Source organism: Salmo trutta, chromosome 24 (genome assembly GCF_901001165.1).
Source record: "Salmo trutta chromosome 24, fSalTru1.1, whole genome shotgun sequence".
Classification (NCBI taxonomy): Eukaryota; Metazoa; Chordata; class Actinopteri; order Salmoniformes; family Salmonidae; genus Salmo; species Salmo trutta.
Genome location: NC_042980.1, coordinates 6,845,793 through 6,872,204, shown reverse-complemented (window position 1 = coordinate 6,872,204; position 26,412 = coordinate 6,845,793). Strand labels below are relative to the sequence as shown.

The following is a 26,412-nucleotide window of genomic DNA, read 5'->3' as shown; positions in this document are numbered from 1 at the left end:
TCCATACCTTCAGGCTCTGATCAGGCCCTACACCCAAACAAGGGCACTGCGTTCATCCACCTCTGGCCTGCTGGACCCCCTACCTCTGAGGAAGCACGGTTCCCGCTCAGCCCAGTCCAAACTGTTCGCTGCTCTGGCACCCCAATGGTGGAACAAGCTCCCTCACGACGCCAGGACAGCGGAGTCAATCACCACCTTCCGGAGACACCTGAAACCCCACCTCTTTAAGGAATACCTGGGATAGGATAAAGTAATCCTTCTAACCCCCCCCCTAAAAGATTTAGATGCACTATTGTAAAGTGGTTGTTCCACTGGATATCATAAGGTGAATGCACCAATTTGTAAGTCGCTCTGGATAAGAGCGTCTGCTAAATGACTTAAATGTAAATGTAAAAATGGTGAAATTAATAAGGCCCTGCTCTACCACTTCAGAGATCTCAACTTTAACTACGGGATAAGGAACTCTCCTGGACTTGAGATGTGAAGCAACAGCTGGGAACTCTTGAAAGGAGTCGCACAACATGGAAAAACATGGATCAAATTCTTTCTCCATGAGAATGTAATCTTGAGTTGGGTTTCGGTTCTCCAACCCTTGTTTTGGGGTGCAGCAGGGTTTGTCCTGATATTTTCCTGGTGTTTTCTTGAGCAGCTCTATCTGTATTTTCTGTATTAACAGCTGTTATTTCTTTATGTCCCCGTACACACTCAGTTTGTATAACTGATGTACAACATATTTGACAAAACAGTGGTGATCCAATGGATGGTTTTTGTCTGCACAAAAGTTTTACACAACCGCTGTGGAAACTCTGCACAATGGTTGTGTAAAAAATGTTAAGGCGACAATTTGTTGTATCACAACCATTGTGTTAAATGTGTGTAGTTTCATCTCTCACAAAACATGGGTAAATTACTGCCACAAGCCCTTTTTACTGAGCTTTACAGGCTATTAGGTAACCTATGCCTTCTACTGAAAAAAATATATATATATTTTTTCCCCCTTGAGTGAAAATCAGTTTGGGAGTAAAACATGGTATTTCCAGCCCCTTCAGCAAGTCCCTCATATTCACTTTTTGTGCATCTATCTGACTTCTATCCAAGATTGTGCTTTGTTACCCTGTTACCAATGACTACAGATGACTACAGTTCATTTGGGGTAAGTAAAACAGAATATACAAGGTTTAGCAGGATTGGCAACAAAAAAATATAATTTTTGTTTTGCATAGTGCAACATCTGCATTGGTTAAACTGGAAGATTTCAAAGATCATTTTACATGCAGATCATAAATTTCCCCAGCCAGAACCCCCATCTCCCTTTGATCATGGTCGTATAAAACTGCCCCAGTTGCAGCTTCAAGCCCATGAAGTCCTGCTACTCCCACTGCCTCTCTCTCCATCTCTCATTCTCTTGCCACTATCCCAATCAGCCATGTGCTCCCCTCCCTCTCGCCACTCATCCATCTCTGCCCCACTTTCTCCAACAGCTCTCTTTCTCACCCTCTCCTAACTCTAGCCTTAGTTTTTTCTCTCTATTTCCAATCTCCCACATCCTCTTGGCCCTTCAGAGTCCCTGTCTTAGCATACCCTATGACTCACCGTCCCACATGGAAACAGTTTCACTTCGGATGTGCATGGTCTTTTTTCTGGTTAATTAAAAAAAAATCTAAACCCTCCACTCAGGCACTGTGCATTCAGAGGCTTGCTCCTCTCATATAGTTTTGACACACATATCTCGGCACTGCCCATTCGGTACCTGTAAAAAGTGGGCAAATGGCTCTATGACAGTTGATCAGTTCCAGTACAAACATTTTGGGGCTATCTTAAATCAGATCAGAGGGAAGAGTGCCGCCTACTGGCCATCAAATATTACCTCAAACAGCAACTTGATTATCCTCTCATCCAAGCACTAACCAGACCCTGTGGTTGCCATCAAGGCAAAAGGTGGTTACTTTGAAGAATCTCAAATATAAAATATATTTTGATTAGTTTAACACTTTTTTGGGATACTACATGATTCCATATGTGATATTTCAAAGTTGTGATGTCTTCACTATTATTCCACAATGTAGAAAATTGTACAAATCAAGAAAAACCCTTGAATGAGTAGGTGTGTCAAAACTTTTGACAGGTACTGTATATATATATATATATATATATATCCCCATTGATTCTTGAAGAATATAACTTATAAGCTTAGTTTTACTGTCACACTCCATGAGAACCCAACATTTTTGCTTGTTTTCTCCAATGTTTGTAAACATTGTAAATGTAAACAAACACTGTATAGCCTCATAACATGGTTAAAACAATAATGTTGATATCATGGATGGTCAGTCATTGCATCTATAGCTCAATTAATCTGAGAGGGGTTACATTTCTCCAGGCCCGTCCCTCAGCTTTTTACCAAAACAGAGGCGGGGCGTCCATTTTGCTATTGTTTCATCTGTGGATTTGCCCTTTAAACAGCTGCAAGATATCAAAGTCTAAGGCTAATCTATTCTTCCATATTTCCAAGTCCTATTCTTGAAGATCAAGGGGTATAACATTCATTGGAATGACTGGAATTCTGATAGACTTTGGTTTTTAATGTAAAGATATAATTTAGTCGTATTATTATATGTAGTAGAAGGTGATATGTTAGAAGAAGCCTACATAACCAACCCATGAAGTAAAATGTAACATTTAAATAATATATTGCCAGCTATGTAGATTTTAGCATTGATTTATCCTGCAATAGATGTCGTTCAATTGGTAACATGCATTTTGTCTTCTTTTAATGTCTCTTAAGGGGAAAGAAATCTAAAAGTAACTGAATGTAATCAGATTCAGTTACTGAATTTGGGTATTCCAAAAGTTACGTTACTGATTACAATTTTAGACAGGTAACTAACGGATAACATTTAGAAAGTAACCTAACCAACCCTGGGAATAGTGAGTTGACTGGAGGTTAGTATGTGTGGAGGTTAGTGTGTTATGTGTTTAGAGCTTTCGGGCATAAAATGGCTGCCAGGTATTTTGGTGCATGTCCGTGACTTATAGACAATGACACAAACAAATGATTGGTTTGAAAAGGAGTCTTTATTGTATCTCTTCAAGGTATAGCCAAAAATCCTGAAACAAAAGAGAATATGTTGGTGAGAGTTGCGCACTCCGTTTGCCAACAATACTTTGACATAAGGCACGAAAGTCGAGTGTTTGTTGTGTACACCAGTAACTAAAATTATGTAACTTGTTAACCATGTTTCTACCGTGTATAAAGCTGCCCGTTTAAACGTACATGCTCTAGCAATGTGAAATAGATTAAAATAATGATCAAAGTGTTATTAGAGAATAATTTAACCTACCTGATGTGTTTGTTTGAAGCTCTGCGCTGTTTCTTTATTAAAATGGCGGTGTGCATGACGCGTACATTGGTCTGCGAGTCATCCAGGGACATTTATAGGTTGATGGGAATAACCAAAGTGATGAATTATCCCGGGGTGAATTACTTCATGAATGTGTATTGTGTGACTTAAATAAGTTATGGCATGTTATTGAAGTGTGGATTTATGTAAAACTGTTGTTTATGAAGTTATGTCCATGGGAAATGATGCATTTATGGTAGAAATGTGTTTTGGGGCTATCATGATGGAACATTCCTAGCGGAAGGGAGAGAGTGGAGAGAGTGCTTAAGTGCTCAATTGGCCTTTGCCTGTGGGGAGAGCAGGCTGGGCAGGTAACAGATTGGCTAGAGTAGAGCCATACCGGAGTTTTGTTATAGGCAAAGAGTTGTTGCCTGAATAGTTTATACTGAGAATATATTTTATTTCTTCTAGTCTTTATGTCAACGTCCTGTTTGTCATTTTCTGTACAAAGTGTATTGGCCAATTCTACCAGCACCTTAACATTGTAAATAAAAGTATCTAAGACAGGTGAGCACCAGAACATCCTGTCTGTCTCCACACTGTACGATCTGCAGCGTCGGCTTGTCCTTCACAGTCTGACTGTCCTCGGGTCCATTCGGAACGGGTCGAGTTTTTGGACGCGTGAAGACATCTGAACTCTTAAACTGTGTCCTCACTTCAAAGCCTCTCCCCCAGCAGCTTCACAACATCTGCATTTCTTTCAGGTTTCCAGCATGATGTTATGTTGCAGTAAAGCTGGGCTGGCCCATCAATACTTATCACATTACATCACAAAAGGCTATCGAACAGGGTATGATTTATGAGAGGCCCAGGAGTACACTGGGAATAGTGAGTTGAACGGAGGGTAATATGTGTGGTTAGTGTGGAGGTTATTGTGTGATGCTGTGGCATCCCACAGCTGGGTGCATTGATAGTGGATTAGGTGTTCCCCCCATACAATTGAAAGCATTTTGAGCAACTGGAAATTCAATCCAGTCATGTTTTAATAAGTCTGTCCAGACTCCTGTCATCAATGCACCGTTTTTTCTATGTAATCTTTCAGCTGTCACAGCTTACAGCTGTACCCATTGTAAGCAGCCAAAAATCTAAAAGAACGACAGTTTAATTTGGGCCCCAAGCTGCCGTTTGTCAGACATTGATTCCAAAGTTATAAAGGCATAGGTTGCACCTGTTGATATTGAGTCTCGGAAATCATTAACGTTAAAGTCCCATGCCATTTTAACGGTTGTGAGTCACAGCGATAATGCTGAGCTCCATTGCAAATACTTTCCAGCGAGTGTAATGACTGTAGGCATAACATTGCGATAGGACTGGGCTTCCCCATGACCACAGCTGCTAAACCTCTATATAAGCCTACTAACAAACTAAATGAAAAAAGGAAGAACTTGGATAACAGCAACTCAGAAAATAAGGATGTTTAAATTCAAAGCTAAAGAAAGCATGTCCACAAAGGGGTATTATATTTGCATTACTTCCATGTGGGAAGAATTAGTAGTTAACTGTTGATTATTTTCATGTAATGTGGTGTGCAATGGCTTTATGTGGGAAGTGTAACAGTAATTATTTTGTCCCATGTCAAAGTCTCCTCTGTTCGTCATTACAAGCATATTAAGGTAAGTAATTACTTGCCGTTGGAAAAATGGTAAGTTGTTCACACATTCATTGTACAGTCAGCTTGATCTCGAACCCCTCAAACGACCCTCTTTGTCTACCCTCTCTGTCACCAAGTTCAAATATAGTGATGTTTCCTTGCCCAATATAACTTCATGGCTGGCCCGCGTGTGGATGACGAGTGCTGTTGATATGCATGTCAGACTGTCCAGGCAGTAACAGATTCTCTGAATAGTGATATGGTCCAGTTACCACCATCTCAGCCTCAGGCACTGTATGCGCTGAATGACACTGGCACACCATAGCCAGGCCCATGTGTTGTGGCCGAACACTTTAGGAATATGCTAAACTTTAATTACACATGCGTTTATCAAATTAGGATTCAGTCTAAAGTGCATGTAAACAGTAGGTCAAAGACATAAGAATCAGAAATCTGAGCTTCCGACCAGGATATTGCGGGTTAATCCTTTACACTCGTGGCTATTAGCCAATCTGAATGGGGCTAAATTGAAATGTTTCTTACAGAGGGAATATGCAAACCATATGCATAAGCATGGTAGTAATTGAAAGGGAACAGTTTGGAGATTATTGGAAAATTATGAGACCAAAGTTGAGGACACAACAGTTCACCTGACACAAAACTGAACCTAAACAGTACACTTGATTTTATGTGCATTTTACATTTACTGTACCTTTCAGCACATTTGTTGATAACGAAATCTGAAAATACATTCAAAAACATAACAATATTCCGTGAAAATGTGGGGTAGATGCAACATAAGACAAAAAAGTGACAAGGGTTTGAGTGGGAGGACTAATTGATGTCTTCAAATGGCTACACCTCTCCAAAGTGTGCACAGTTCCTATGTAAATTCAATGCACTTTTATGACTCAGAGTCTTCAACTGCTTTTGTGAGCTCTCCTAGCTGTGCTGTTGAGAAAGCAGCGCAAGCACACTTGTAGTTGTTTCGTTTGGAACAACCCTTCATCCCCGTCATCACACAACTACTGTTGTTGTTTACACAATCCAAAATTGGCCCATAAAAATCGCAATCTGGGTCAGGTGGGTATCATTTGAAAACGTGTTCTATTGCCAACATGACTAGATAAGTCATAAAATATGATCTTACAGTGTTAGACTTTCACAGGGCAATTCAGAGAAACATTGTAATTTTGGTGCACATTGAAAGGAGATATACACTATATACACACACACACACACCAAAAGTATGTATACAACCCTTCAAATTAGTGGATTCGACTATTTCAGCCACACCCGTTGCTGTCCAGTGTATAACAGAGCGCAGAGCCATGCAATCTCCATAGACAAACATTGGCAGTAGAATGGCCTTACTGAAGTGACTTTCAATGTGGCACCACCATGGATGCCACCTTTGCAACAAGTCCTGCTAGAGCTGCCCCGGTCAACTGTAAGTGCTATTATTGTGATGTGGAAACATCTAGGAGCAACAACGACTCAGCCGTGAAGTGGTAGGCCACACAAGCTCACAGAATCGGACCACTGAGTACTGAAGCGCCTAAAAATCGTCTGTCCTCGGTTGCAACACTCACTACCGAGTTCCAAACTGCCTCTGGAAAACTGTTCGTTGAGAGCTTCATGAAATGGGTTTCCATGGCCGAGCAGCCACACACAAGCCTAAGATCATGTGCAATACCAAGCATCAGCTGAAGTGGTGTAAAGCTCGCCGTCATTGGACTCTGGAAAATCGTTCTCTGGAGTGATGAATCACCCTTCACCATCTGGCAGTCCGAGGGACAAATCTGGGTTTGGCGGATGCCAGGAGAACGCTACCTGCCACAATTCATACTGCCAACTGTAAAGTTTGGGGGAGGATGAATAATGGTCTGGGGCTGCTTTTCATGGGTCGGGCTAGGCCCTTAGTTCCAGTGAATGCTACAGCATACAATGACATTCTAGACGATTCTGTGCTTCCAACTTTGTGGCAACAGTTTGGGGAAGGCCCTTTCCTGTTTCAGCATGACAACACCCCTGTGCACAAAGTGAGGCCCATACAGAAATGATTTGTCGAGATCAGCGTGGAAGAACTTGGCCTTCACAGAGCCCTGACCTCAACCTCATCGAACACCTTTGGGATGAATTAGAACGCTGACTGCGAGCCAGGCCTAATCGCTCAACATCAGTGCCCAACCTCACTAATGCTCGTAGCTGAATGGAAGCAAGTCCCTGCAGTAATGTTCCAACATCTAGCGGAAAGCCTTCCCAGAAGAGTGGATGCTGTTATAGCAGCAAAGGGGGGACCAACTCCATATTAATGCCCATGATTTTGGAATGAGATGTTTGACTTGCAGGTATCCACATAGTTTTGGTCATGTAGTGTAGGTTTATAACCTCATACATAACCTAATATTAACTCCTGCAAAATTAAGCATTTCTTGCAGTAGAATGATACAACAAAATGTACATTTTGACTTGGAAACAGGAGTGGATATTGAAATATAATTTTTTGTATCTTGAGAGAATTAATGTGCGGTTAGCGACTGCACAAAGGCGCTATCTTTATCAGCATTATAAAAGCTGATAGTATTTGAACCATATAAAATATGCATCCAGGTTGAACTGAAATCTTATCAGAAACATGTTGGATTGTTTTCACTGCTTTTAATTTCCTTCAAACTGGTCAGATTGATGTACATTTTGACATTTTGCACAGAAAATCTTTAAAACATGTTTTATTGCATTTACCCCCCCCGGTCCCTAAACCTCTGCTGCAGGAGGGAAGCAGAGATGAAAGAGAAAACTTTACAGAAGTCAACAAGATTGAAGCGTTCATCAATTTACGACATTCTGGTGAACAAAAGTTTATTTAGTCTTCTAGGGCAGTAATGACAGAAGAGAAGCTGCATGCATATAATTATAGAAAAGTTGACTAACAAATAGCCTATCAAAATCTTGGAAATTATTAGTAAAAAATAAAATAAATCATCCTGCACCCCGTCCAAAAATCTTTCCGCAGTCTCTACGGGGATTTTCTATCGGCCTATTTGCGGGTTAGAGTCTGACGCGGGACTCAGATTTTCACAGTCGGGCGGCTGCGGACAATCAAATTCTGCCAACGTGCTCGTGAAAATTGTATTGTTTTTCTTACAGAAATGACATTAAATTAACTACTACAATCATTGAGGCTGCCACATCGTAAAGACGCAGTAAAGTCGCAGTCATTTACTAAGGATTGCCCAACAACAGAGTTAGTGGGCGTACGAACTGAATCGTAAGTCCGAGGCCCATCTTTCTGGTGTCTCGCTTCCAGAGACATGACCACAATCATGCACAAGGGGGGGTGAGCTTGAGGCCCTGCATGTGTGTGTGTGTGTATGGTGCGTGTCCGTCTAAGCTCTGGAAGAGGGGCGTTCTGGAGTCTTCCTCACGGCAGACAAACGGGGCTGAAGGGAATTGATCAGTTCTCAAGGAAAGCCACGTAGTCAGTGAGTCTGGCCAGCTGCTGCTCGTTTGGAACCAGCGAGACAGGGGGAGGATCTGTTTGGGAGAGAGAGTGAGTAAGTAAGAGGGGGATTCCTCATAGAGCCAAGTCTTCTACCATGTAGCATCTCCCACCGGTGTGTGTGCATGTGTGTGGTTAGAGGACAGGGGACATGCTCCAATTCAAAGACTAAGCAGCACGGTACATCTATTCTCACTGCAATGCTGGAGAAACATGAGTTGCACATCTGGACGTGAGTGATCTCTCTCTTTTTCCAACTGTTTTCTAGTGTGCACAAATGAATACACCACAGAGGTTTTGCTTCCCATGCACAGCCAATACATTGTTTATGTATACTCTAAAGTCCTTTTTTGGGCAAAAACCCATTCGGATTGGCTTGGCCTGGCTACGAAGTGGGTAGGCCCATGGCTTAAATTGTTGCATTTATATTTTTGTTCAGTGTAGGTGTAAGAGGATTAATCGAGGGGCTGATGCATCGAGTCAGACAGACATATGTGCCACAGATGCTTAACATGATGGCCTGCTGATTAGAGAGAGAGGCTGTTACATGGCCCCAGACACAGCCCACAAAATGTCTCAAGCCAGAATGATTAACAAGCCACCCACTGGGCTTGTGGACTGTTAGGATTGGAGAGAGAAGATCTGAGGAGAGGGGGAAGAGGAGGGAAGGGAGGAGGACAGGGATAGGAACAGCGATTGAGCGTGGGTGTGCGAGGGTTAAGAAGTGAATGAAAGAACACAGGAAAAAAGAGTGGGGGGAGTAGGAGCACATGGTGTGAGAGAAATAGAGGGATATTTGATGTTGCTCTTTCATGAGACATGTTTTCCCAGTTACACAGGGACAGAATGTCTTACAGGCCAGCCAAAGGAAAGAACAGCAATATGAGGGAGAAAATGTGAGGAGAAAAATAAATGAAAGCCCACGAATACAGGAGAAAGACAGAGGACAGGAAGGGAAAGGCGATGAGGAGGACTGGAGTCAGTGCCTGAGCCAATTATGAATGACCCCAAAATTCACAGCTCTGGATCCGGTTCTCTCTCTCACACACACGGTTAAATAGAGCATAGGGGGGATTGAAAGTCTGGTGAAATGTGCTATCAGCACAGAAAGAGGGCGTGATTGGGCAGAGTTGGGAAAGAGACTAGGGCATGATAAACAGCCTAGTGATGGGAGAAAAGAGAAGAGCAACAGCTCCACCTACCTGGTTTCTGGGGCATTACCATCCTGGTGGCAGGGTCCGCCTGCCAGCCCTGGCTCACCACCCCTGTGGAAAGGAGGGAAAGAAACCAGAGAGGAGCGGTGGGTGGAGAATAGGAGGGGAAAAGAAACGGAAAAAGAGATGAAAATGTAATAGTTTGATGACTATTTTTCGGTCTTTCAACTCTAGAAAAGTACTAACCATCTTTATCCCCACCGGCATGAACAATTTAGCTTTCTCTGCCTCTACTGATCAAAATTTGTTTATATCATTTCATGAAGAGATTAAGGATATACAGTACCAGTCAAACGTTTGGACACACACTCATTCAAGGGTTTTTCTTAATTTTTTACTATTTTCTACATTGTAGAATAATAGTGAAGACAACAAAACTATGAAAAACACATATGGAATCATGTAGTAAGCAAAAAAGTGTTTAAAAAAGTGTTAAACAAATCAAAGTAGCCACCCTTTGCCTTTGACAGCTTTGCACACTCTTGGTATTTTCTCAACCAGCTTCATGAGGAATGCTTTTCCAACAGTCTTGAAGGAGTTCCCACATATGTTGAGTACTTGTTGGCTGCTTTTCCTTCACTCTGGAGGTCCAACTCATCCCAAACCATCTCAACTGGGTTGAGGTCAGGTGATTGTGGAGGCCAGGTCATCTGATGCAGCACCATCACTCCCCTCCTTGGTCAAATAGCCCTTACACAGCCTGGAGGTGTGTTTTGGGTCATTGTCCTGTTGAAAAACAAATGATAGCCCCACTAAGCACAAAACAGAAGGGATGGCGTATCGCTGCAGAATGCTGTGGTAGCCATGCTGGTCAGCAAAGCACCCCCACACCATCACACCTGCTTCCCGGTGGGAACCACGCATGCGGACAACATCCGTTCACATACTCTGCATCTCACAAAGATAAGGCGGTTGGAATCAACATTTTGAAATTTGGAGTCATTAGACCAAAGAACAGATTTCCTCTGTTTTAATGTCCATTGCTCATGTTTCTTGGCCCAAGCTAGTCTCTTTTTCTTATTGGTGTCCTTTAGTAGTGGTTTCTTTGGAGCAATTCAACCTTGAAGGCCTGATTCACGCAGTCTCCTCTCAACAGTTGATGATGATGTGTCTGTTACTTGAACTCTGTGAAGCATTTATTTGGGCTGCAATCTTAGGTACAGTTAACTCTAATGAACTTATCCTCTAGAGCAGAGGTAACTCTGGGTCTTCCTTTCCTGTGGTGGTCCTCACAAGAGCCAGTTTCATCATAGCGCTTGATGGTTTTTGTGACTGCACTAAGAAACTTTCAAAGTTTTTGAAACATTCCGGATTGACTGAACTTCATGAGATGTTTTTGCCATAATATGGACTTGGTTGTTTTGCCATCTTCTGTATACCAACCCTACCTTGTCACAACACAACTGATTGGCTCAAACACATTGAGGAAAGAAATTCCACAAATGAACTTTTAACAAGGCACACCTGCTAATTGAAATGCATTCCAGGTGACTACCTCATGAAGCTGGTTGAGAGAATGCCAAAAGTGTGCAAAGCTGTCATCAAGGCAAACGGTGGCTACTTTGAAGAATCTCAAATATGAAATACATTTTGATTTGTTTAACACTTTTTTTGGTTACTACCCGACTCTATATATGTGTTATTTCATAGTTTTGATGTCTTCACTATTATTCTACAATCAAGAACATAGTAAAAATAACAAAAAACCATTGAATGAGTAGGTGTGTCCAAACTTTTGACTGGTAATGTACATAACTATGGTATATGACTGTGTTATTGATCCAGTAGACAGGTGGGTAGTGAGGGTATATTCGTTTTTCGCACTGCAGCTGCTTACCCTTCACAGCTTCCTCCACAGAGTAGCCCACAAAGGCTGCAAAGTCTTCTGCCGTGATGGAGGTGTACGCCTGGGCCACCAGGCCATAGGCCCTCCTACGTGTGGTCTCTGTGGAAGTAAAGATAAATGCATATCTCATGTATGTACCTAAGAGAGAGACATTTTCAGTCTTTCAAACATGCAACAAAATCAAATAACGTTTAATGTAAACTGCAAAACGTGGAGTCCTGCCCCATGTTCAAAAAGCTATGTTCTTGTACTACTTATGTAGCAGTGCTGATAACTATTTGGCTATGCACAGACTGAGAAATATCAAGTGAAATAGGCCTATGGTGCAAGGCGGAGGTAAGGAAAGTAGGTTAGAGTATGATTTGGTCCCGAGTTAACTGCTCCTTATGACAGCATTGAAAAAACAATATTGCCTCACAGCTGACAGCAAACCAGACATTAGCTTACACCTTTGGTGGATTTTGTTGCTGCCCTGACAGCTTCGATAAACAAGCCCCAAGTTAATCGGCCTTCGCACTTTATTGCCTAGCAACAGTCTGTGTACAAACAACAACCCCTCATTCACTACAACAGCGTTAGCGGCGATAACAAGTGGAATGAGTAAAGACAGCTGCGAGGACATGCGCGGTGCCTGTCCGGGGTGTCCCCCCCCCCTTTCTCCTCCCCAAAGAGTGTCCTGTTATGAATGTTTTCATTTTCTGAACAGAAGCGACATTTGCTGTTAACTACAGGCGCTTAAGGGGAAAATGAAAACAACTTTAAAATGGAAACTGAAAGCATGATGTAAGAGTCAGTAAAATACTTGTGAACCTGACCAACTAAGCTGTAGTGTATGTATGTATGCGTGTGTGTGTGTGTTGTCAAGCCTCTTCCTAATGAACACACAGTTCATCTGAGGACTAGACCTGTGCAAAAAAAAGAGAAAAGCAACAGCCATGGCTTTGGCCCAGAAAATAAATCAAGGAAAATCAACTGATATCCTTTCAACCACATTATGTAGCCTACTGTATATGGCACATTTGAGAGCCAGAGCATTATCAACTGGTGTCCCTTAGTATATTTGTTAGTATATTTGAAAAGGGTTGACTGGTCCTGTATATTTTTGACCTACAAAATACCCAACATGCACCACAGTATCAATTCGAAAAAAAAGATGTTGGGGACTATAAGCACATATTAGAAGCCATTGAACCAGGTCATTGCAAGAAGATTTTTGTAACATGGTCCTCTCAGCATGTATAGTCCTATTTTTGTCGCAGCTCGCTGACCGATAGGACGCTATCCAAAAATGACTCATGTCAGGTGGCCCGGCCCCAACAGCTCTTCAGAAAGGAGTTTGCAATTGCTGAGAAGTACGGTCTATGACAAGAGTGGGATGGTGCTTCATGGATGAGAAACAGGACCCCCACCTGCCTTTCACTGATACTCCAGAGCCTGTTTCACACCCTCTCACATTAAAAAAAGAAATAGCCCCCCCACTTCACCAGTAAAGGCTAGCCACAGAGGACTCTCTGCCCTTCACTGGCACTCCAGGGCCTGTCGTTTCACACCCTCTCGCATTTTAAAAATAGCCCCCCACTCTTCATCAGCAAAGGCTAGCCACTAAGGACTTGGCAATGGCTTTTATTTTTTTATGCTGGTACTTGCCAAGTGAGAGCAACAACATATTGGGGCAACTCCCGAATGACAGTTCTCTTGTGAAATATTTAGTTTTGAACTTATTTTCTGAATGAAGTAGAAATGAATGGCAACAAAGGCAAATCGGCTTGAGTCATTTGAAACACCCTTTATTTCAGGTTGTGACGAAGTCAGATCTGTTGAAATATTCTGTTGCCAGTTTAGTGCACAAAATCATTTATCAATTTGATACAACCATAGGCATTCTAGATGTCGATGAGAAACTACAAGTCAAAACTATTTTCCATTATCAATCTTTACATGTGTTAAAGTATTCAAGTGTAAACAATCTGAGAGGATATTCAACCTAAAGTACATAACAAATAGATCAGAATAAATCTGATATGGAAATACAAAAGTATAAAAAACTATTATAGTTTATAAAAAGGCAAAGTTAAGAGATACAAAAAAGCCATGGTATCCAAGTCAATCAACTACGTATAAAAACATTCAGACACCACCAACTTCCACTTTACTCCTAACTTCTTTTAATATCACTGAAACATTGCAACTAGAGTCCCTGCCAGGAACATTCAGGTTAAAAGAACCTTCAAAAGTAGTAAATAGTTTGTTCATTTGTTCAGTTCGTATATTTTCAAGTTTCATCACTCCTCTTCTTCGTCCCCTTCGGCATCCTCGAACGCATCGTCTTCGACCATTCCAAAGTCCATCTTGGCCAGGACGGCCTCCACGTGCTCCGTGGACAGCGTGAAATGGTCCATCTTCTCAAAGCCCGGCTCGGGCCTGTCCTCGCCCAGGGAGATCTTGGCGGTGTCCTTGGTCTGTGTGATAAGGCCCTTGGAGGCCAGCAAGAACTCTGCGGCACCGCTCTGCTCCAGGGCCCGTACCGCTGTGTCCGTTAGCTCTGATCCCGCCTGCAGTCGCTCGCTGTAGTGCTGGGCCAGCGCCCGCAACGCAGTCACCTTCTCGTCCTGCTCCTTGCCGATCTGTTCCAGCAGCAGGCCTTTGCGCTCCTCGAGCACTGCGTAGAGCAGGTCAAAGCGCTCGCCTAGGCTTTGCTTGGCACGCTGTGCGTTGTCCTGCACCGCCTGACAGGTATCCTCCATCTGGTTGAGCAGGGCCTGAAGGCGCCCGTTGCCTGCCACTAGGGTGTCGATAGCGTTGCTCAGCTCGCCCTTCTGCACCTGGTAGACACCGGCCAGTGGTGACACCTCACAGTCCTTGTGCTGGCCAAACACCTTGCACATGGAGCAGGTGGGCATCTGGCAGGTCACACAGTAGATGTTGATCTTCTCCTCCTCGTGCTCCTGGCACATGGGTTCCTTGGAGTCCTTGGGCTTCAGTGGAGTCTCTGTGCTGCTTCCAACGCCACTACCCCCGCCACCCTCCTGCTGTTGCTTGTAGATGTCGATGATGTTCTCCACTAGCAGGTTGCGCTGCAGTCCGTGAACGCCATGGCGGTCCAGGACCACCTCGAAGCGGCAGGTGGGGCAGCGGAAGACGCCGCCCGAGAAGCGGTAGGGGTTGCGTGAGTCGTAGAGGTCGCTGGCACAGCCACGGCACAGGTTGTGCTGGCAGGGCAGGATGACCACGGGCTTAGTGAACATCTCCAGGCAGATAGGGCAGCTCAGCTGCTTCTCCAGGCTCTCCATGGGGCTGGGTGGACGCACCAACGAGCCGGTCCTCTGGATGTCCATGTTGGAATAGGCTTCTCCTTAATGATGAGCTTGAAAATATTTGCTTATTTTTCAACACAGCCTTCTCAAACTTCGCAGTGGGTCGTTGACGACTTTTCTTCTTTCCCTATAGGCTTTAACAAGCCAATAACTTTGGAGGCTGAGGGCTGAGCCTCTCTCTTTGGTAGTTGATGCTTCAGAGTCTGCTGAAGTGCTGATAACTGTTCTGACTGGAGAATAGCAGCCCTGTCCTTTATACCAGGCCTTCACAGCCAGTGACACCTGATCCCTCCCACAGAACAGGGCACACATTCCTCCCTGCTTGTTGTCAGGCTCTTTTCTGAGAAAATAGCCCACACCCACCGGCTGCTGCATTCGTCATTTGTCACACTAGGAGCCATGTTCATTTCCGCAGTGACAGAAATCTGACAGGGCCAGGGGTACACTCAGCAGAAATACACAGGGCCCCCATGTGACTGTCCCAAAGCAGTAACACCCGAGGAAGGTTTCCTTAAGGGTAAACAACATGCCCTGTAAAGTCAACGCACCTCTGACTGTGTTTACCAGTAACAACAAGCTGGTTTTCCAGGAGTACTACAACAGAGCCAGTGTTGGCTTCATAAAGCAGACCACCTTCCTCGCGGTGTAGCCCACTTGTCGCCTGTGGTCATATCTGAGCACTTCAGTGGATTAATCAAACTCCTATCGAGCATCCACAACAACACCCTCTGTGGTGCAGTCAGACCCACTGTTGATGTTTCATGCTCAAGCCATGCATTGCACCATCATCCTATAAATAAGTTACAAATATTTATTAATGTATTTTTCACCCCTTGTAAATATGTCTACTGACTAGAGTGTGTTGAATCCAAACAAGCTAGGGAAAAAAAAAAAAAAATTGCTCTGACATTTAATTTGACTACTATTACGTAACATGAGCAGAAAGCTATAGGTTAAGCCTCTGGTCATGGAAATGTCTCACTGAGACAGTCTTGAAAAACTCTCCTGTGAATGGGTACCACATTCTGTGATGTTGAAAAAAATAAAAATAAAGAACAGTGAGCACCAGGGACAAGCTATTCTTAACCTTGCCCACATGCGTCACATAAAGTGTGGGTCTACCAGGTTCCAGAAGTTAGAGGGGGTTACACATGGGGAGTGTGAGCAGAGAAGGTCATAGGCATTTCCATATGCCAATCTCCCATTTACCAAGGCAGGAGCTTACTGATGGATATTTTGAGAAGACTGGGAATATTTTGATGGATATTTTGAGAAGACTGGGAAAACACCACCTTCTCTGTCTAGGCTAATGTTTGCACCTGCCACTGCCAAAGACCTGGACCTGGGAACACAGTAATCAGTGACCAGGTTTCCATCAAACCTTTTTATGCGAGTAAGGTACATGTCGGATAAAAAATGTAAATGACCGGCCTGATGGAAACAGAACATATGAGCTTGATGCTACTTTCCAATAAATATTGAGGTTCTTATTCTGGTGACATGATGATCGATGCTTGGCTGCAGTTTGACCCCAAAAAAATATTATTGTCCATAATAATAATAATAATAATAATATCATCATGTAGGCTATACGTGCATATATATATATATATATATATATATATAAATAACAACATTCAACAAGCACAGCACTTACACAAATGACTGATGATTGGCTGAGAGAAATTGATGATAAAAAAGATTGCGGGGGCTGTTTTGTTAGACTTCAGTGCGGCTTTTGAAATTATTGATCATAGTCTGCTGCTGGAAAAACTTGTGTTACGGATATACAGCCACCGCTATATTGTGGATAAAGAGTTACCTGTCTAACAACCTCTAACACAGAGGGTGTTCTTAATGGAAGCCTCTCCAACATAATCCAGGTAGAATGAGGAGTTCCCCAGGGCAGCTGTCTAGGCCCATTACTTTCTTCAATGATCTTTACTAATGACATGAGTAAAGCCATTGTGTCTATGTATGTGCATGACTCAACACTACACGTCAGCTCCTACAGCGACTGAAATTACTGCAACACTTAACAGAGAGTTGCAGTTAGTTTCAGAGTGGGTGGCAAAGTTGGTCCTAAATATTTCTAAAACTAAAAAGCATTGTATTTGGGACAGATCATTCACTAAACCTCAACTAAATATTGTAATAAATAATGTGGAAATTGAGCAAGTTGAGGGGACTAAACTGCTTGGAGTAACCCTGGATTGTAAACTGTCATGGTCAAAACATAGATATAACGGCATCAAATAAAAGTTTGTCACGTGCGTCGAACACAAAAGGTGTAGAACCTTACAGTGAAATGCTAACCAACTGCGCAATTTTAAGCAAAAAATACGTATTAGGTAAACAATAGATAACCAAAAAAGCGACAGTAAAATGACAGTGAAAATAACAGTAGTGAGGCTATATACAGGTGGTACCGGTGCAGAGTAAATGTGCAGGGGAGGGGGCGCAATGCAATGGCTTAGGGGTAAAAGCTGTTTAGAAGCCTTTTGGTCCTAGACTTGGTGCTCCGGTACCGTAGCAAAGAAAACAGTCTATGACTGGGGTGGCTGGAGTCTTTGATCATTTTTAGGGCCTTCCTCTGACACCGCCTGGTGTAGAGTTCCTGGATGGCAGGCAGCTTAGCCCCAGTGATGTACTGGGCCGTACGCACTACCCTCTGTAGTGCCTTGCGGTCAGAGGCCGAGCAGTTAACGTACCAGGCAGTGATGTAACCAGTCAGGATGCTCTCGATGTTTCAGTTGTAGAACCTTTTGAGGATCTGAGGACCCATGCCAAATCGTTTCAGTCTCCTAAGGGGGCATAGGTTTTGTCGTGTGTTTGGACCATTCTAGTTTGTCGGTGATGTGGACACCAAGAAACTTGAAGCTCTCAACCTGCTCCACTACAGCCAGGTCAATGAGAATGGTGGCGTGCTCGGTCCCCCTTTTCCTGTAGTCCACAATCATCTCCTTTGTCTTGATTACGTTGAGAGATAGGCTGTTATTCTGGCACCACCCAGCCAGGTCTCTGGCCTCCTCCCTTTAGGCTGTCTCATCGTTGTTGAAGATCAGGCCTACTGACACTGTTGTGTCATCGGCAAACTTAATGATGGTGTTGGAGTCGTGCCTGGCCATGCAGTCGTGTGTAAACAGGAAGTATAGGAGGGTAATGAGCACGCACCTCTGAGGGGCTCCAAGGTTGAGGATCAGCGTGGCAGATGTGTTGCTACCTACCCTCACCATCTGGGGGAGTCCCATCAGGAAGTCCAGGATCCAGTTGCAGAGGGAGGTGTTTAGTCCCAGGATCCTTAGCTTAGTGATGAGCTTTGAGGGCACTATAGTGTTGAACGCTGAGCTGTAAATGAATAGCATTCTCACGTAAGTGTTCCTTTTGTCTAGGTGTGAAAGGGCACTGTGGAGTGCAATAGAGATTGCATCATCTGTGGATCTGTTTGAAAGGTATGCAAATTGGCTGGGTCTAGGGTTTCTGGGAAAATTGTGTTAATGTGAGCCATTACCAGCCTTTCAAAGCACTTCATGGCTACGGATGTGAGTGCTACGGGGCAGTAGTCATTTAGACAGGTTACCTTAGTATTCTTGGGCACAGGGATAATGGTGGTCTGCTTGAAACAGGTTGGTATTACAGACTCAATCAGGGACCTGTTGAAAATGTCAGTGAAGACACTTGCTAGTTGGTCAGCACATGCCCGGAGCTGGCCCAGCGGCCTTGTGAATGTTAACCTGTTCAAAAAGGTCTTACTCACGTCGGCTACAGAGAGCATGATCACACAGTCGTCCGGAACAGCTGATGCTCTCATGCATGCCTCAGTGCTGCTTGCCTCGAAGCGAGCATAGAAGTTATTTAGCTCGTCTGGTAGGCACGTATCACTGGGCAGCTCTAGGCTGTGCTTCCCTTTGTAGTCTGTAATAGTTTGCAAGTCCTGCCACATTTGACGAGCGACGGAGTAGTACGATGTAGTACGATTCAATCTTAGTCCTGTATTAGAGCTTTGCCTGTTTGATGGTTCATCAGAGGGCATAGCAGGATTTCTTATAAGCTTCCGGTTTAGAGTTCTTCACCTTGAAAGCTGCAGCGCTACCCTTTAGCTCAGTGCGAATGTGGCCTGTAATCCATGGATTGTGGTTTGTATTTTACAGTCCCTATGGGGACGACCTCCTCAATGCACTTATTGATAAAGCCAGTGACTGATGTGGTGTGCTCCTCAATGCCATCGGAAGAATTCCGGAACATATTCCAGTCTGTGCTAGCAAAACAGTCCTGTAGTTTAGCATCTGCTTCATCTGACCACTTTTTTATAGACCAAGTCACTGGTGCTTCCTGCAATTTGCTGGTAAGCAGGAATCAGGAGGATAGAATTATGGTCAGATTTGCCAAATGGAGGGCAAGGGAGAGCTTTGTACGCATCTGTGTGTGGAGTAAAGGTCATGTAGAATTTTTTCCCCTCTGATTGCGCATTTAACATGCTGATAGAAATTAGGTAAAACTGAATTAAATTTCCCTGCATTAACCTGTTGGGGATAGGGGGCAGTATTGAGAATTTTGGAAAAAATATGTTCCCATTTTTAACTGCCTCCTACACCAACTCAGAAGCTAGAATATGCATATTATTGTTCAGGTTTGGATAGAAAACACCCTAAAGTTTCTAAAACTGTTTGAATGGTGTCTGTGAGTATAACAGAACTCCTATGGCAGGCAAAAATCTGAGAAGGTTTCATGCAGGAAGTGGCCTGTCTGACAAGGAGTCGTTCTTCTTGCCTCTGTTTATTGAAGAGTAAGGATCTTAGCTGTAACGTGACAATTCCTAGGGCTCCAATAGGCTCTCAGAACCCGGGAAAAACAGGAACGATGACGAGGCAGCCTCAGGCAGAAACAGATTATCGCCTTTTCCAAGTGTCCCATTAGGTGACAATGGAATGAGGCGCGTGCGCGATTCGCCCCCGTGGAGAAATTTCATTCGGCTGTTTAGCTTATTGCAGATTCCCGGTCGGAATATTATCGCTTTTCTACGAGATAAATGGCATAAAAATTGATTTTAAACAGCGGTTGACATGCTTCGAAGTACGGTAATGGAATATTTTGAAATTTTTTGTCACGTTCTGCGCCATGCTCGTGACCGTGATATACCATTGGGATAGTGTCTAGAACGCAAGAACAAAACGTCGCTGATGGAACATAACGATGGATTATTTGGGACCAAACCTACATTTGTTATTGAAGTAGAAGCCCTGGGAGTGCATTCTGACAAAGAACAGGAAAGGTAAGAACATTTTTCTTATAGGAAATATGATTTTGGTGAAGGCTAAACTTGCCGGGTGTCAAAATAGCTAGCCCTGTGATGCCGGGCTATGTACTTAGAATATTGCAAAATGTGCTTCATCCGAAAAGCTATTTTAAAATCGGACATATCGAGTGCATAGAGGAGTAATGTATCTATAATTCTTAAAATAATTGTTATGCTTTTTGTGAACGTTTATCGTGAGTAATTTAGCAAACTGTTAGTAAATTCCCCGGAAGTTTGCGGGGGGGGTATGCTTTTTCTGAACGTCACATGCTAATGTAAAAAGCTGTTTTTTGATATAAATATGAACTTGATTGAACAGACATGCATGTATTGTATAACATAATGTCCTAGGTGTGTCATCTGATGAAGATCATAAAAGGTTAGTGCTGCATTTAGCTGTGATTTGGGTTTTTGTGACATCATATGCTAGCTTGAAAAATGGGTGTCTGATTATTTCTGGCTGGGCACTCTCCTGACATAATCTAATGTTTTGCTTTCGTTGTAAAGCCTTTTGGAAATCGGACAGTGTGGTTAAATTAACGAGAGTCTTGTCTTTAAATAGCTGTAAAATAGTCATATGTTTGAGAAATTGAAGTAATAGTATTTCAAACGTTTCAAAAATCGCGCCACTGGATTTCAGTGGCTGTTACGCAGGTGGGACGAATTCGTTCCACCTGCGCCAGAGAGGTTAAAGTCCCCGGCCACTAGTAGCACCGCCTCTGGATGAGCGGTTTCCTGTTTGCTTATTTCCTTTTACAGCTCGTTGAGTGCGGTCTTAGTGCCAGCATCAGTTTGTGGTAAATAAACAGCTACGAAAAATATACCGTAATTTCCGGACTATAAGCCGCAACTTTTTTCCCACGCTTTGAACCTCGCGGCTTAAACAATGACGCGGCTAATATATGGATTGTTCCCGCTTTAAAAAAAAAAATTTACAAAAGAATATGGGTCCTGACAGCGTGGAGCATTGTCAAAAAATCCACTATCATCAACGGGTTTCGAAAGGCTGGACTGCTGCGTGATGAAGAGGGCTCAGCGGGTGATTTGCCTCCGGATGAAAGTGACGAGCGCGACAATGAAAACGATCCAATATCGGATGAAGCAATTCTGAGGCTATTCAACTCCGACACCGAAGGAGATGACTTCAGTGGTTTCAGTGCACAGGAGGAGGAAGATAGTGACCAATGACTTTCTTGGTAGGCTACTGTTTACTGCAAATGTTTTATTTTTTGTTACAAGCCGTGTTTCGTTAAAGCCTATTTATTTTTGTTACAAGCCGTGTTTCGCTAAAGCCTGTGTAAAGTTCATTTGTTTCAATGTACCGGTAGGCACCTGCGGCTTATAGACATGTGCGGCTTATTTATGTTCAAAATAATAATTGTAAAAAAATTCAGTGGGTGCGGCTTATATTCAGGTGCGCTCAATAGTCCGGAAATTACGGTAGTTGAATACTCTTGGAAAATACTGTGGTCTACAGCTTATCATGAGATACTCTACCTCAAGCGACCAAATCTAGAGACTTCCTTAGATTTCGTGCACCAGCTGTTGTTTACAAATATACAGACATCCCCCCATGTCTTACCGGAGTGTGCTGTTCCATCTAGCCGGTGCAGCGTATATCCCGCCAGCTGAATGTTATCCATGTTGTCATTCAGCAACAATTCGGTGAAACACAGGATATTACAGTTCTTGACGTCCCGTTGGTAGGATATTTGTGATCGTACCTTGCCTAATTTAATGTCCAATGATTGTAAATTGGCAAGTAATACTGATGGTAAGAGCAGATTTCCCACTCGCCGTCGGCGGATCCTTACAAGGCACCTTGTCTCCTCTATACCTGTCTCTTTCTCTTGCCAATGACAGGGATTTTGGCCTTGTCGGGTGTCTGAAGTACATTCTGTGAGTCCTGCTTGTTGAAGAAAAAAATCTTTGTCTAATCCGAGGTGAGTGATCGCTGTCCTGATATCCAGAAACTATTTTTTGCAGTAAGATACGGTGGCAGAAACATTATGTACCAAATAAATTACAAACACGAAGAAAAAAAAAACAACAGCACAATTGGTTAGGCGCCTGTAAAACGGCTGCCATTTCTTCCGGCGACATCTTAATATCTGAGATGGGGAGAAGTATGTCCAAAATAAAGTGCTTCCTCTACCTTCTTAACAGGACTATCAACAAGGAAAGTCCTACAGGCCCTAGTTGTCGCACCTGGACTACTGTTCAGTCGTGTGGTCAGGTGCCACAAAAAAGGACTCGGATGTACACAGAGCTAATAATAATAATAATATACATGTCAATCTGTCCTGGCTCAAAGCAGAGGAGAGATTGACTTCATCACTACTTGCATTTATGAGCGGTATTAACATGTTGAATGCACCGAGCGGTTTGTTTGAACTACTGGCACACAGCTGACACCCATGCATACCCCATAAGACATGCCGTGAGAGGTCTCTTCACGGTCCCCAAGTCCAGAACAGACTATGGGAGGTGCATAGTCCTACATATTGTCATAACTACATGGAACTCTACACCTTATGGAACAGCGGGGCCTGTGAAGCGGCACAGACACATGCATACACATACGATAACATATGCACTATACACACACTCGTACACATGATTTTGTAATGTAAATGTGTGGTAGTGGTGGAGTAGAGTCTGAGGGGGCACAGTGTTGTGAAATCTGAACGTATTGTAATGTTTAAAACATTTTAAACTGCCTTAATTTAGCTGGACCCCAGGAAGAGAATGGGGATCCATAATAAATACAATGAAATGCACAACCATGGTAGCAATTGAAAGGGAACAGTTTATAGATAATGGGACAGTTATTAGACCAAAGGTGAGTACACAGCAGCTCACCTGACAAAACTGAATCCAAACATTACACTTGATTTTACATACATTTACTGTACTTTGCCGCATTTGTTGATAACGAAATCTGAAAATATTCTGGGTACCTTCAGTAACCTGGTGTGTGTGCAACATAAGACAACAAATTTACAAGGGTTTGAGTGAGAGAACTAATTGGTGTCTCCACCTCTCCAGTGTGCATAGTTTAAGAAATTTCAATGCACTTTTATGACTCAAAGAAGAGTCATCAACTTGAATGTACTTTTTACACCTCTCCTAGCTGTGCCATTGTAGGAACTTGAGCAAGCACACTTGTAGATGTTTGTTTGGAACACAGCCCTGCATCCCCACCATCACACAATTACTGTTGATTATGCAAACCAAAAATGGTCTATTATAAATCACAATCTGTGTCAGGAGGGCATGATTTGAAAGCTTGTTCTATTGGCAACATGACTAGCTAAGATATAAAATATGATCTTAGAGCCTTAGGCCGTCACAAGGCAATTCAGAGAAACAGAACACAATTGTGAAGTGCAATGGTGTCATGAATGCATTCAGGTGCAGCAGCAAATGTTTTCCACAATAAACAAACATAGGCTCATTACGTTCAGAACAACCCAGCGTATGACAACATGCCATCTTGTAACTGTACATCTAACATAGTGATCAAACATTAACACTGTATATGACATGAGTTTTAGGATTTGGAGATGTGAAGTGCGCATTTGGACTCAGTTGTTTGACTTAGTTGTATGACATCAAAACAGTATTTATTATAATCCTCAATGTCTCATCTTTCAAAATACATCACATCTTAATTTACAGCATTTCCCACACTCAAGGCAACAAAAACATTTGCAAAACTTATGAGTGTAAAGGGCTAACTCAAAAGTGCTTTAGAGTCAATAGCAGTAAGCAGTTAATCTATGACACATTGTCATGTTTTGAACATTCATTCACGTGACCAGGATTTTAACCTTCATTTCTTTTTATGTCAGATGGTCCAGCACCCTCCTCAAACAATTGCTTTAATGTTTGGTTAAATTCTCATTTCTGGAAAAGGCTTAAAAAAGTTCAAATCTAGGTCATGAGACATCGTCCAAAATACAGGCCCTAGCCAAGACATACTCAGACATGTAAATATGTGTAATGATTTGACGGTAGGGTTGGACATCAACTCACTGAGATGCAAATGCTTGCAATGGTGTATAGCATCTAAATACTTGCATTGTTTAACTGACCACTGAGTACAGATAGAAGTAAACAGTTGACCAAAAAGAGATTTATAGTGCATTCGGAAAGTATTCAGACCTTGACTTTTTTGATTGTTTCATCAAGGATCTCTGTACATTGCTCCCATCGTCTTGCCTTGATCCTGACTAGTCTCCCAGTCCCTGACACTGAAAAACATCTCCACAGCATGATGCTGCCACCACCATGTTTCACAGTAGAGATTGTGCCAGCTTTTGTCCAGACTACCGTCTGGCCACTCCACCATAAAGGTCTGATTGGTGGAGTGCTGCAGAGATGGTTGTCCTTCTGGAAGGTTCTCCCATCACCACATTGGAACTCTGGCGCTCTGTCAGAGTGACCATTGGATTCTTGGTCACCTCCTGACCAAGGCCCTTCTCCCCCAATTGTTCATTTTGGCAGAGCTGCCAGCTCGAAGAAGAGTCTTCGTGGTTACAAACATCTTCCATTTAAGAATGGAAGCCACAGTGTTCTTGGGGACCTTCAATGCTGCAGACATTGTTCGGTACCCTTCCGAAAATGTGTGCCTCGATACAATCCTGTCTCGGTGCTCTATGGACAATTCCTTCGACTTCATGGCATTGTTTTTGCTCTGACATGCACTGTCAACTGTGGGACCTTTTGTAAACAGGTGTGTACCTTTCCAAATCATGTCCAATCAATTGAATTTACCACAGGTGGTTGCCAATCAAGTTGTAGGTGTACACTGTTTCATGGCCCTGCAGCAACAAAATCATTGATTGGCTCTGCACAGGGGCCTACAGAAGATGTGGCATCACCAACCAAACATAAAGTACAATAACACGTTATACTGACCAACACGTGCAAGAGGTCTTTTGGTGGCTCGAGGAGGGTTCCCCGAGCCAAGAGATGAGTTGTCTGGACTTGGGAGGTACACAGACCGCTCAGTTGGAACTGCAGCCATACTGAGTGTTGCAACTGCTGCTGGGAATACATTCGCTATGAACAGTGACTTTTGTTAGCAAGCAGCTAGCAGTCAACAACATAAAGTAGTTGTGAAATAGCTAACTAGTTCCTAGTCATTGCAATCATTTGGGTGAGAGTGAAAAGAAAAGTTTACGAATAGGCTAAGCAACAATCACTTACGTTATTAAACGTGAGCTTTGTTAGCAGCTAGCTAGCAGAAAATAACGTGAAGTAGTGATAATTTCGATTCATATAACTTATAAGTAGCTGGCTGGCTGGCTAATACAATAGGACAGTGTCCAGACTTCTTTTGTTAGCTACAAGAACACAAAGCCGAAAAAAGTACTTGCCATATTCTTGCTCTTCTGCTTCAGTCACCCTTGACTCAATAATATGGCGAAGCATGGAGGCAGGTCGTGTGCCAAGGAATTCGTCCAGTTCCCTGTAGAACGGACAGGTCTCACGGCTACTACCACTCAGTCCATTATTGTCTTTCGTCTTGTGTTATGTAGATTTAATGTCTTCGATTTTTGTCTGGCACTACTTCCACAAACAATGGTGGCCATGTTCAAGCAACCCCGTGGACATTCTCAAAATAGAGCTCTTTTTCCTGTAACATGCTTCCAACCTCGCCAGAATCGGATTTTGCGTCCAAATGGATATCAGAAGCTTTGTCTCCGCAATGGACCAGGTCCATGAACTCTCATTTGCCATGGTCTATAAAATGTACAAACGGCAAGCATGATATGAACAAACAGCAAGCGCGAATGCAAAGTATGGGGATTTCTCTCTGGCGAACTTCTGTTTATATAAATGGTGCCAGAAGCATCCCTTGACCTCTGAACCTAGACCTCTTACATGACTACAATACACATTGGCTTATACACTTACACAGAACCCAAACCGGCTGCGCGTGTGCGCCATCGTACATAAATGTATTTTGTCCCGCCACACCAAACGCGATCACGACACGCAGGTTAAAATATCAAAACAAACTCTGAACCAATCATATTTGGGGACAGGTCAAAAAGCATTAAACATTTATGTGCTAGCTAATCTGTCCTGGGATATAAACATTGAGTTGTTATTTTACCTGAAATGCACAAGGTCCTCTACTCCGCCAATTAATCCACACATAAAACGGTTAACCGAATCGTTTCAAGTCATCTCTCCTCCTTCCATGCTTTTTCTTCTCGACTTAATATTGCGATTGG

At 43.0% G+C, this 26,412-nt stretch overlaps 2 protein-coding genes across 2 annotated transcripts in view; both read right to left on the bottom strand.

The window, feature by feature from the left end:
- Positions 1-7,638: 7,638 nt before the first annotated feature.
- cops8 (COP9 signalosome subunit 8) overlaps positions 7,639-26,412 on the bottom strand; it is a 31,264-nt gene continuing 12,490 nt past the window's right edge. Inside the window, exons 5-7 of the mRNA XM_029710827.1 lie at positions 11,546-11,653; positions 9,697-9,759; positions 7,639-8,529 (exon numbers count right to left, since the gene is read on the bottom strand). Coding sequence (XP_029566687.1) covers positions 8,450-8,529; positions 9,697-9,759; positions 11,546-11,653 — 251 coding nt within the window. The 3' untranslated portion in view covers positions 7,639-8,449. The remainder of the gene's footprint in view (positions 8,530-9,696; positions 9,760-11,545; positions 11,654-26,412) is intronic.
- On the bottom strand, positions 13,320-15,283 carry LOC115160621 (E3 ubiquitin-protein ligase TRIM63). Its single transcript, XM_075074252.1, has one exon. It carries the CDS (start codon positions 14,887-14,889, stop codon positions 13,837-13,839), a length of 1,053 nt encoding a protein of 350 aa, XP_074930353.1. The 5' UTR covers positions 14,890-15,283; the 3' UTR covers positions 13,320-13,836.

Excerpts from the sequence above, each read along its gene's own strand:
- LOC115160621 (XM_075074252.1), bottom strand. The coding sequence starts at position 14,889 with ATGGACATCCAGAGGACCGGCTCGTTGGTGCGTCCACCCAGCCCCATG.